Genomic DNA, 12,471 nt, shown 5'->3' with positions numbered 1-12,471 from the left:
AACTTCTCTAGGCAAGAAACACAACAGAAGGAAAAGACCTACAATAACGAACCCAAAACAAGAAAATGGGAATAGGAAAATACATATCGATAATTACCTTAAATGTAAATGGATTAAATGCTCCAACCAAAAGACATAGACTGGCTGAATGGATCCAAAAACAAGACCCGTATATATGCTGTCTATAAGAGACCCACTTCAGACCTAGGGACACATACAGACTGAAAGTGAGAGGACGGAAAAAGATATTCTTTTTCCGGCAAATGGAAATCAAAGCTGGCATAGCAATTCTCATATCAGACAAAATAGACTTTAAAACAAAGACTATTACAAGAGACAGAGAAGGACACTACATAATGATCAAGGGGTCGATCCAAGAAGAAGATATAACAATTGTAATTATTTATGCACCCAACATAGGAGCACCTCAGTACATAAGGCAAGTACTAACAGCCATAAAAGGGGAAATTGACAGTAACACAGTCATAGTAGGGGCCTTTAACACCCCATTTTCACCAATGGACAGATCATCCAAAATGAAAATAAATAAGGAAACACAACCTTTAAGTGCTACATTAAACAAGATGTACTTAATTGATATTTATAGGACATTCCATCCAAAAACAACAGAATACACTTTCTTCTCAAGTGCGCATGGAACGTTCTCCAGGATACATCATATCTTGGGTCACAAATCAAGCCTTGGTAAATTTAAGAAAATTGAAAATCATATCAAGTATCTTTTCCGACCACAATGCTATGAGACTAGATATCAATTACAGGAAAGAATCTGTAAAAAATACAAAAACATGGAGGCTAAACAATACACTACTTAATAACCAAGAGATCACTGAAGAAATCAAAGAGGAAATGAAAAAATACCTCGAAACAAATGACAATGAAAACACAACGACCCAAAACCTGTAGGATACAGCAAAAGCTGTTCTAAGACAGAAGCTTATAGCAATACAATCGTACCTTAAGAAACAAGAAACATCTCAAGTAAGCAACCTAACATTACACCTAAAGCAATTAGAGAAAGAAGAAACAAAAAAACTCAAAGTTAGCAGAAGGAAAGAAATCATAAAGATCAGATCAGAAATAAATGAAAAGAAATGAAGGAAACAATAGCAAAGATCAATAAACTAAAAGCTCATTCTTTGAGAAGATAAACAAAATTGATAAACCATTAGCCAGACTCATTAGGAAAAAAAGAGAGAAGACTGAAATCAATAGAATTAGAAACGAAAAAGGAGAAGTAACAACTGACACTGCAGAAATACAATGGATTATGAGAGATTACTACAAGCAACTATATGCCAATAAAATGGACAACCTGGAAGAAATGGACAAGTTCTTAGAAATGTACCACCTTTGGATACTGAGAGAGGAAGAAATAGAAAAAATGAACAGACCAATCACCAGTACTGAAATTGAAACTGTGATTAAAAATCTTCCATCAAACAAAAGCCCAGGACCAGATGGCTTCACAGGAGAATTCTATCAAATATTTAGGGAACAGCTAACACCTACCCTTCTCAAAATCTTACAAAATATAGCAGAGGGAGGAACACTCCCAAACTCATTCTACGAGGCCACCATCACCCTGATTTCAAAACCAGACAAAGATGTCACAAAGAAAGAAAATTACAGGCCAGTATCACTGATGAACATAGATGCAGAAATCCTTAACAACATACTGGCAAACAGAATCCAACAGCACATTGAAAGAATCATACACCATGATAAAGTGGGGTTTATCCCAGGAATGCAAGGATTCTTCAGTATATACAAATCAATCAATGTGATACACCGTATTAACAAACTGAAGGAGAAAAACCATATGATCATCTCAGTAGATGCAGATAAAGCTTTTGACAAAATTCAACACCCATTTATGATAAAAACCCTCCAGAAACTAGTCATAGAGGGAACTTACCTCAGCATAATAAAGGCCATATATGACAAACCCACAGCCAACATCATCCTTAATGGTGAAAAACTGAAACCATTTCCATTAAGATCAGGAACAAGACAACGTTGCCCACTCTCACCACTCTTACTCAACATAGTTTTGGAAGTTTTAGCCACAGCAATCAGAGAAGAAAAAGAAATAAAAGGAATCCAAATCGGAAAAGAAGAAGCAAAGCTGTCACTGTTTGTAGGTGACATGATACTATACTATACATAGAGAATCCTAAAGATGCTACCAGAAAACTACTAGAGCTAATCAATGAATTTGGTAAAGTTCCAGGATACAAAATTAATGCACAGAAATCTCTGGCATTCCTATACACTAATGATGGAAAATCTGAAAGTGAAATTAAGAAAACACTCCCATTTACCTTTGCAACCAAAAGAATAAAATATCTAGGAATAAACCTACCTAAGGAGACAAAAGACCTGTATGCAGAAAATTATAAGACACTGGTGAAAGACCTTAAAGATGATACAAATAGATGGACAGGTATACCATGTTCTTGGATTGGAAGAATCAACATTGTGAAAATGACTCTACTACCCAAAGCAATATACATATTCAATGCAATCCCTGTCAAACTACCACTGGCATTTTTCACAGAACTAGAATAAAAAATCTTACAGTTTTTAGGGAAACACAAAAGACCCCGAATAGCCAAAGCAATCTTTTGAGAAAGTAAAACAGCTGGAGGAATCAGGCTCCCTGACTTCAGACTATACTACAAAGCTACAGTAATCAGGACAGTGTGGTACTGGCACAAAAACAGAAATATAGTTCAATGGAACAGGATAGAAACCCCAGAGATAACCCCACGCACATATGGTCACCTTATCTTTGATAAAGGAGGCAAGAATATACAGTGGAGAAAAGACAGCCTCTTCAATAAGTGGTGCTTGGAAAACTGGACAGCTACATGTAAAAGAATGAAATTAGAACATTCCCTAACACCATACACAAAAATAAACTCAAATTGGATTAAAGACCTAAAGGTAAGGCCAGACACTATTAAACTCTTAGAGGAAAACATAGGCAGAACACTCCATGACATAAATCACAGCAAGATCTTTTTTGACCCACCTCCTAGAGAAATGGCAATAAAAACAAAAATAAACAAACGGGACTTAATGAAACTTCAAAGCTTTTGCACAGCAAAGGAAACCATAAACAGGACCAAAAGACAACCCTCAGAATGGGAGAAAATATTTGCAAATGAAGCAACTGACAAAGGATTAATCTCCAAAGTTTATAAACAGCTCATGCAGCTCAGTAGCAAAAAAACAAACAACCCAATCCAAAAATGGGCAGAAGACCTAAATAGACATTTCTCCAAAGAAGATGTACAGATTGCCAACAAACACATGAAAGAATGCTCAACATCATTAATCATTAGAGAAATGTAAATCAAAAGTACAATGAGATATCATCTCATACCGGTCAGAATGGCCATCATCAAAAAAATGTACAAAGAATAAATGCTGGAGAGGGTGTGGAGAAAAGGGAACCCTCTTGCCCTGTTGGTGGGAATGTAAATTGATGCAGCCACTATGGAGAATAGTATGGAGATTCCTTACAATCTAAAAATAGAACTACCATACAACCCAGCAATCCCACTACTGGGCCTATACCCTGAGAAAACCATAATTCAAAAAGAGTCATGTACCACAGTGTTCATTGCAGCTTTATTTACAATAGCCAGGACATGGAAGCAACCTACGTGTCCATCAACAGTTGAATGGGTAAAAAAAGATGTGGCACATATGTACAATGGAATATTACTCAGCCTTAAAAAGAAATGAAATTGAGTTATTTGTAGTGAGGTGGATGGACCTAGAGTCTGTCGTACAGAGTGAAGTAAGTCAGAAAGAGAAAAACAAATACCATATGCTAACACATATATATGGAATCGAAAAAAATTTAAAAGGTTATGAAGAACCTAGGCGCAAGATGGGAATAAAGACGCAAACTACTAGAGAGTGGACTTGAGGATATGGGGAGGAGGAAGGGTAAGCTGGAACAAAGTGAGAGAATGGCATGGACATATATACACTAACAAATGTAAAATAGATAGCTAGTGGGAAGCAGTCGCATAGCACAGGGAGATCAGCTCGGTGCTTTGTGACCACATAGAGAGGTGGGATAGGGAGGGTGGCCAGGAGGGGGATGCAAGAGGGAGGAGCTATGGGGATGTATATGTGTATGTATAACTGATTCACTTTGTTATAATGCAGAAACTAACACACCATTGTAAAGCAATTATACTCCAATAAAGATGTTAAAAAATTTTTTTTATCTCTAACTTTGGCAGAGATATGAGGCAAACAAGCATTTGCATACTTTGTTGTTAGGAATGAAGTTGGTAATGACCAATATGAAAGACTAATTGATGGTATTTATCAAAAATTAAAATGTACGTACTCTCTGACCTACCTATAAGAGTTATTCTGCAGGTACCTCACGCACATACACAAAGCTGCATATATACTGATATTCATTACCAAATTGTTTGTAATAGTAAATGATTGGGAAAAAAGTAATGCCCAACAACAGGGAGCTGGTTAAATAAATTATGGTCAGTTAAATATTATGCAACCATCAAGAGTGGTAATGTGTGGTGCAACCACGGTGGAAACAGTTGGCAGTTTTTTACAAAGTTAAAAATATACCTGCCCCATGACCCACCCAAGAGAAATGAAAACACATTTGCAATAACAGATGAATAGATAAAGAAATTGTGGCATATTCATGTAAAGGAATAATATTAAGCAATAAAGAAGGAGTGAAGTACTGAACATGCAACAACATGGATTTATCTCAAAAATATTCTCTTGAAAGAAAGAAGCTAGACACTGAAGTGTATATATTCTGTGATTCTTCTTATATAAAGTTCAAAAAGAAGCAAAACTAAGCTATGGTGGTAGACAATTAAAACAGTGGCTGCTGTTAGGGGTGGAGATAGTGGAGACCAGAAGGAGGCCTAGGAGAACTTTCTGAGGAAGTGTTCTATATCTTGGTTAATAAGTGTTACATGTGTGTATACATTTGTCAAAATGAATTGAACTGTACCCTTAAAATCTGTGCATTTTATTTATGTAAATTATATCTCAAATGAGAATTGAAAAACAGAAAAAAATAAGATAAATCTATAGTGATATAGAAAAGTTTCTAATATATTTTTGGTTTTATTTTGGTTGAGTTGGAAATAATTTTCAACTCATAGAAAAATTTCAAGAATAAGAGTAAAGGGACTTTCCTGGTGGCGCAGTGGTTAAGAATCCGCCTGCCAATGCAGGGGACACAGGTTCAAGCCCTGGTCCGGGAAGATCCCACATGCCGTGGAGCAACTAAGCCCGTGTGCCATAACTACTGAGCCTGCACTCTAGAGCCTGCGAGCCACAACTAGTGAAGCCCACGTGCCTAGAGCCCGTGCTCTGCAACAAGAGAAGCCACCGCAATGAGAAGCCTGTGCACCACAACAAAGAGTAGCCCCTGCTCACCACAACTAGAGAAAGCCCGTCCGCAGCAATGAAGACCCAAAGCAGCCAAAAATAAAATACATTTATTAAAAAAAAATTTTTAGGAGGGAAAGACAGAGATGGATTCAGGTTTGTTTGTTTTTTCCCTTTCTCTTATGTTATAAAAATAAAATTTTAAATTCCCAAACTCCTTTCCATAAGTGAAGGAGAAAGGCATGGAACATGGAGCCTGACAAGGTTAACATAGTGATATGTAGAATCAAATCCCACTAAACTTAAGTTCCTTGAACACAGGGGTTTTTGTGCTTACTTTTATCCCTCAGAGCCTGGCAGTTATTAGAGGTTCAGTACAGATATGTTGAATGAGTCAGTCAATTTTGTTTTACCTGTAGACTTTGGGAGTCTAACATATTCTTTTCATCCCAAAGTGGAATACTATATAATAATAGAAAAAAGCCTATATCCTCATGTCCTCTGACCAAGAATCTGTTCTAAGAATTGTACATGTTGGATATGACATGGTAAAGTCAGTGCTGCCACAGGAAGAAATGAGGGGGAGGCTTTGAAGGAAGAAGTTTATTATACTCACAGGTCAGAATAATCAATGACTGAAGAAATATAAAATCATCAGTTAAAGGCTACAAGGGGGGTGTGTTTCAGAGATGAGAGTGAGTAGGGGTATGATATTGTCCCTGCTACAGAGAGCTGGGACTGCTCCCTGGGCAGGACCACTGCAGTGGGGTAGAAAGGGACAGATTGGAGTATGTCATCCTCCTCTAGATGTCTGGGCATTTGTTCATCAGCAGGCTTGTTAATTTATGAAAACCCACTCACACTCACCTCCAAACTTTCTCCACATGAGATAAGTTGGGGGCATATCACCATCCCTCATAGAAGGGGCATCAGTGTAGTGAATCTTCTCAGTCCATACTCCTCAATAGGTCCTTGTGTTCTAATTTTATTTTGATATTCACCAGCCTACCCTTTATTGGAATTTTCATTGCAGATTTTTAGGTCTCAGTACAGCGTTTGCTTTTGGTGGCTGAAGGATATACTTTAGCCTGGGAACTTTTGACAAAAATTTACCTAAAGCAAGACCTGACTTCTAGGCAGCTTAGAACTGAACTCACTGATTCAAGTCACTGTTTTGTTGCAGGCTGTTCAACGCTGCTGTTCCTCACTCAAAGGGGGAAACTGGAAAGAGTTACTTACTGGTTGAAGTAACCATCTTTGGATATAAATGCCTGATTAGGCAAAATTGAAGTACTATTTAAACAATAGTAGGGACTTCCGTGGTGGTCCAGTGGTTGAGGCTCTTCGCTTCCATGTCCCCTGTGCAGACAGGGGACATGGGTTCGGTCCCTGGGGGAACTAAGATCCTGCATGCTGCATGGCGCAGCCAAAAAATAAAATAAAATAAAATTTTAAATTAAATAACAGGGCTTCCCTGGTGGCGCAGTGGTTGAGAGTCTGCCTGCCGATGCAGGGAATGCGGGTTCGTGTCCTGGTCCGGGAGGATCCCACGTGCCGTGGAGCGGCTGGGCCCGTGAGCCATGGCCGCTGAGCCTGCGCGTCCGGAGCCTGCGCTCAGCAACGGGAGGGGCCACAACAGTGAGGAGCCCACATACCGAAAAAAAAAAAAAACTGTAGAATCTAGATGAGCTACTTAATTATCTGTGAGTAATATATTGGTTTTTTTCTGTTTTAGATCGTTATGTTAAACTCTGTTTCTGACCTTCATGACTACATCGACAAAAGCCAACTGACAGAGGACTTAGGGGGAACTTTGGAATATCACCACAGTCAGTGGATAAATCATCGAACTGTGAGTACCAATTTATGTGCCCTTTTCAGTGTCCCTCCTGGTTTTCTAGAGACAGGAGACCTAGAGATCAACTGTTGGGCAGTTATTGCCCGTGACTGCCTAACATTGGGAAGGTTGGGTTTTCTAAGCAACAGGCTTGGGGAGAGACAAGGTGCAAGGATAAAAGCTAGGGCTTCTCTTGCTGATTACCTTCGTCTTGGCTCATTTTCTGGTATGGGGATTTTGGAGGACTTGATTTAGGGTGCACCTGGGGAGTTTGCAAAATACCCTGCTATACTTCAGAGAATTTAATTTACTTGATCTAGGATGGGTCTCAGGCATTAGTGGGTCACAAAACTCCCCAGATGATTCTAGTGTACAGACAGATTGAAACCCACCAAGTCAGAAGAAGCTGTATTTAAATGTTGCCACCATTGCTTATTTGAGCTCAGGGGAGTTACTAAACCTCTCTGAGTTTGTCTTCTCCCCTGCAACTAACACAGTGGTTCTCAGCTTGGGGCAATTTTTCCCCCAGAGGACATTTGTTGATGTCTTTAGCTAGATGTTTCTTATAGTCATAACTTGGGGACAGGGGTGTTCCTGGCATATCCTGGGTAGGAGCCAAGGATGCTGCTAAACATCTTATAATGCACTAGACAGCCCCCCACAATAAAGAATTATCTGGACCAACATATCAGTAGTGCCAATGGTAGGAAACCTTGGACTAACAAAAGCTACCTGAAGGTTTGATATGCAGAATAAGTGATATAATGTCTATGAAAGCATCTGAAATATAGTATTTTACTTTTTCCTGCTTACTCATAGTGATGGTTATTATGCTAAACTAGAAGGGTCAGGAACATTAAGGAAAAAGTGAGATTGAAACTCAGCAAATAATGTTTGTCTATATAAAGTTGTCATTCCCCTTTCCCTGCTCTCCTAGCCCCAGACCCTTGAGAAGATTAGGTTTTCTATGCAAAATCAGAAGCTGCTTTCACCATCCTGAAAACACCTTGCAGTGTCAGCACACCTCTCTATCTACTCACTTTGGAAACATGTTGTTCAACATTTACTGATGAGGACTTCCCTGGTGCCACAGTGATTAAGAATCCGCCTGCCAATGCAGGGGACATGGGTTCGAGCCCTGGTCCGGGAAGATCCCACATGCTGTGGAGCAACTAAGCCCGTGTGCCACAACTACTGAAGCCTGTGTGCTTAGAGCCCGTGCTCTGCAACAAGAGAAGCCACCGCAATGAGAAGCCCACACACCGCAACAAAGAGTACCCCCACTCTTTGCAACTAGAGAAAACGTGTACACAGCAGTGAAGACCCAATGCAGCCAAAAATAAATAAATAAATTTATTTAAAAAAAATTTACTGATGAACAAACACCTCAACTACATTTGATTGAGTAGGAGAATTCACCCTGTTTTAGAGTGTAATGTTTTCTTTTTGGTTTTGTTTATAAATTTATTTATTTTATTTATTTATTATTTTTGACTGCATTGGGTCCTCGTTGCTGTGCGTGGGCAGAGATAGTTGCGGCGAACTGGGGCTACTCTTCCTTGCGGTGCACGGGCTTCTCTTGTTGCAGAGCACAGGCTCTAGGCATGCGGGCTTCAGTAGTTGTGGTTTGTGGGCTTTACAGAGTAAAGAGGTGTTTTATCTAAGGTCATATGGCCAAGTAGTGGCAGAGCCAAGACTAAGGCCGAGCTTTTTTGAATCACTCTATTAGGGGCAGGTCCTCTGTACAATTTCCAATTAGTGATTACTAATAATCACCAATTACTAATAATCACTAATCAGACACATGGAATCAAGTTATTTTGTTAATTGGACTCGCCACAGGAAACCTTTGGCTTTCCCCTATTTCTAGGATGACATTTCCAGGCTTTACACCTGATTCTCTTAGTTCTTACTGTTACATTTGTAAGGTACTCATCTGTGCCCAAGATCCTTTCAAATTTGCCATTCCTTTTGATCCTCAGAAAACTCCTGAAAAAATAGAACAACTATTGGTTGAATCCTGCCTTCTTTCCTTCCTTACTGTCCTAGTAATATGATCTTGGCCAATTTACTTGACCTGCTAGAGCTTCAGTTCCCTCTTCTATAAAATGGAGATAAAATGCCTTCCACTCTAGATTATTGAGATGATAGACAGATGTATAGCACAAAGGACAATGCATGGCCTATTTCGTATACTCAGGAAATAGTTCTCCTGTCCTATTGAGACAGCATATTGGTGAATGTTAATCCCTCCACACTGTTATGATTGTCTGAATTCCAGGCCATTGAAAACTTTGCTCTGGCGTTGAAGAGCACTGCTCAGATGCTCCAGACTTTTGGGGCCTGCCTAGCCACAACAGAACTGCCCAGAAGCATACCATCCTCTGAAGACCTTCTCATGTCCCACACAAGGCAGCAGGGCAAGTTGCAGGTGAGTGGTCAGTAATCTCTCAGAGGCCAGCCTATGTGCTGGCAGATGGTCAGCTTCCTGGAGAGTGCTGGGAGCAGAATTAAAAGTTAGGCCCTCTTCTTCCCACTTCTCCAGTAACTTGGCCGCCACTAATCACCTTTAATCTTCTAGATAGGCAGTGTGTAAAGAGGAAAATCTCTTAATGGCTGGGTAGTACATGTGAAATGATTGCAGGTTGTGAGAAGCAGCCCTTTAAAAGGGAACTCATTCCAGCTTTCTGCTGGTGAGACAAGGTGCGTGAACATCGCTTTAAGGTCCACACTCCTATGATCTTCTCAGGACAGAACAAGATACGATGGGCTGAAATTGCAGGGAGGAAGGGAGGAAGAGATGGGAGTCAGCTTTTGAAGCATAAGCTTTCCTGAGGCTGTTGTGAAGTTTTGGGGCAGACTAGTAAGCTGATTTATTGCTTCACTCTCTCAGGGATGTGTCTTTTTCTTTGGGAACCAATATGAGAAAGAGAACTATGAAAGGTGCTCTGAACTGGGTTTAAGGAGAGGCACCTACTGAAGGATTCATAAAAACATGTCAGAACCTGCTGGGAAGGCAGCTTGGCAGCTTCTTTTAGGCCATGCAGTAAAGGGAAGTCTTCTCAGGGCTTACTGGCTGGGTGTCAGCCACTTTCTGTCTCCAGAAACAGACCAAGTCTATTATTTCGCAGGAGACCAGAACTCAGCAGGGCAGCAACTCAAGGATTTGAAGGTTGATACATCATAGCATTGCATGTATACTTACTGTGTTGAGCTTAAGAAGAGCTGAACTCTTTTATCTGTGACCCAAAATTTGCAAAAACTTTGCTTTGCTAGGTGATTGATTTTTTATTTATTCAGCATGTATTGACGACCCACCACCACATGCCAAGAAAACAAACAAACAAAATGCAAACTCAAGGAACTCATAGTTTAGTTAAGGGAGTCAGAGTCTAGTAGTTGAGGCAAATTAATTCTTCCATGTGTCAGGGAGCACTGTTTAATTCTATCTTTAAGGGTCTTGGTTACCAAAAAGAGTTCAAAATGTATTCTCAAAATTACTCTGAGTAACCAAAAGATCTGGTTCGAAGCTGTAGAAGCCTGAAAGCATCCTGGAATTTTCCCTGGAAATGCCACTGAGAAGCTTGACCATTTTCTTTGCCAAACATATGGGCCAAGTTTACCTCCCATGTTTCTTGGAAGAGACGGCATGGGGTGTAGAAGGCTGGGTCGAGTGTGCCTCTGTGAAGACTGCTAGAAAAGGGTTGGTGATCCACGCCCACAGGTCACAGACCACAGGAGCCTACAGAGCAGTCAGTTAGTATATAGGTGTGATGTTGAGCATCAGAGCTTCAGCCTGGGCTCATGAGCAAGTGTGTTCTGTGCCTCATTCCAAGAAGGGTTGGGAGAGGTTGCAGAGCAGAATCAGCAAGATGACAATGTGGCCAATCATGGAGGCCTCTGGGGAAAAGGTGAAAACAAATTGGATTTTAGATGAGGACACATATCTGAGGGCTGAAACCAGCCAGTCAGATCCTGCTGTATGTGCAGTGAGGGTTCCCAGGGAAGGCAGATGAGTGGGTGTTCTGTCATCTCTACACAGACCAAGAGTTCCACAAAGGGAAAGGGAAGGAAAGAACCAGTCTCCAAGATAGATAAGGTCATTTTTTGGTTCATGGTGGCCAGCTGTTCTTGGAATTAAAACACTATGTGTGTGAGTCAAATTTGACTTCTTTGTTTCATATCTTATAAATTAGAAGCAAAAATTCCAAAATCATTAAACTAGGTTTAGATTTTTCCTTTTTCCCATCCAAAACAGCTTTAGAGAGAGAAAGAGTTTATATTACAAAAAAGGAATACTATTTAAACTTTTGCAAATAACTTAGTAGTTTTTGTGATTATTTTACATAATTTTATTTTTATTTGAGTATTTTCCTATTTTTTAAAACCAAAGTTTCTATAACTAGTTGAATAATTTTTTTTATTTGGAAAGCATCTTTTCCAAGTGAAAAAATAGTGTAAGATTCATCCTCAGAACAGTGAACTTTTAAATCTATTTAAATATCTATACAAGTTACAGTGTATGATTTAAGGCTTCCTCCCAGCCCAGAGAGTTTTTGTCTGAACAGCACAGCATTAAGGGATTGGTTTGATTTCTTGACTTCCTTTCTCTAGGGGATCTTTGAGAACCCTTATTTTAGGCTTACATAAGCACATAGTTGCCTCTGCAATCAACCAGTCCCATACAGGATAAACCCTAGGAGAAACACACCAAGACATATTAATCAAACTAACAAAAATTAAATTCAAAGAAAAAATACTAAAAGTAGCAAGGGAAAAGCAAAAAATAACATACAAAGGAATCCCCATAAGGTTATCAGCTGATTTTTCAGCAGAAACTCTGCAGGCCAGAAGGGAGTGTCAGGATATACTTAAAGTGATGAAGTAGAAAAACCCATAACCAAGCTTACTCTACCCAGCAAGGATCCCATTCAGATTTGATGGAGAAATCAAAAGCTTTACAGACAAGCAAAAGCTAAGAGAATTCAGCACCACCAAACCAACTTTACAACAAATGCTAAAGGAACTTCTTTAGGCAGGAAACACAAGAGAAGAAAAAGACCCACAAAAGCAAACCCAAAACAATTAAGAAAACGGTAATAGGAACATACATATCAATAATAACCTTGAATGTAAATGGATTAAATGCTCCAACCAAAAGACACACACTGGCTGAATGGATACAGAAGCAAGACCCGTATATATGC

The 12,471-nt window shown here is 39.6% G+C and overlaps 1 protein-coding gene across 1 annotated transcript in view; it reads left to right on the top strand.

Moving 5' to 3' along the window:
* The window catches only part of MCF2L2 (MCF.2 cell line derived transforming sequence-like 2), a gene marked incomplete at its 5' end in the record, with an annotated part of 240,613 nt that overhangs the window by 76,046 nt on the left and 152,096 nt on the right, over nucleotides 1–12,471 (top strand). Inside the window, 2 exons of the mRNA XM_081235351.1 lie at nucleotides 7,163–7,279; nucleotides 9,546–9,695. Coding sequence (XP_081091477.1) covers nucleotides 7,163–7,279; nucleotides 9,546–9,695 — 267 coding nt within the window. The remainder of the gene's footprint in view (nucleotides 1–7,162; nucleotides 7,280–9,545; nucleotides 9,696–12,471) is intronic.

This window comes from Mesoplodon bidens (assembly GCF_964165515.1).
Source record: "Mesoplodon bidens genome assembly, chromosome: 5".
NCBI classification, from domain to species: domain Eukaryota; kingdom Metazoa; phylum Chordata; class Mammalia; order Artiodactyla; family Ziphiidae; genus Mesoplodon; species Mesoplodon bidens.
Note: the sequence above shows the minus strand (reverse complement) of the source record. Positions and strands in the feature narration are given on the sequence as shown.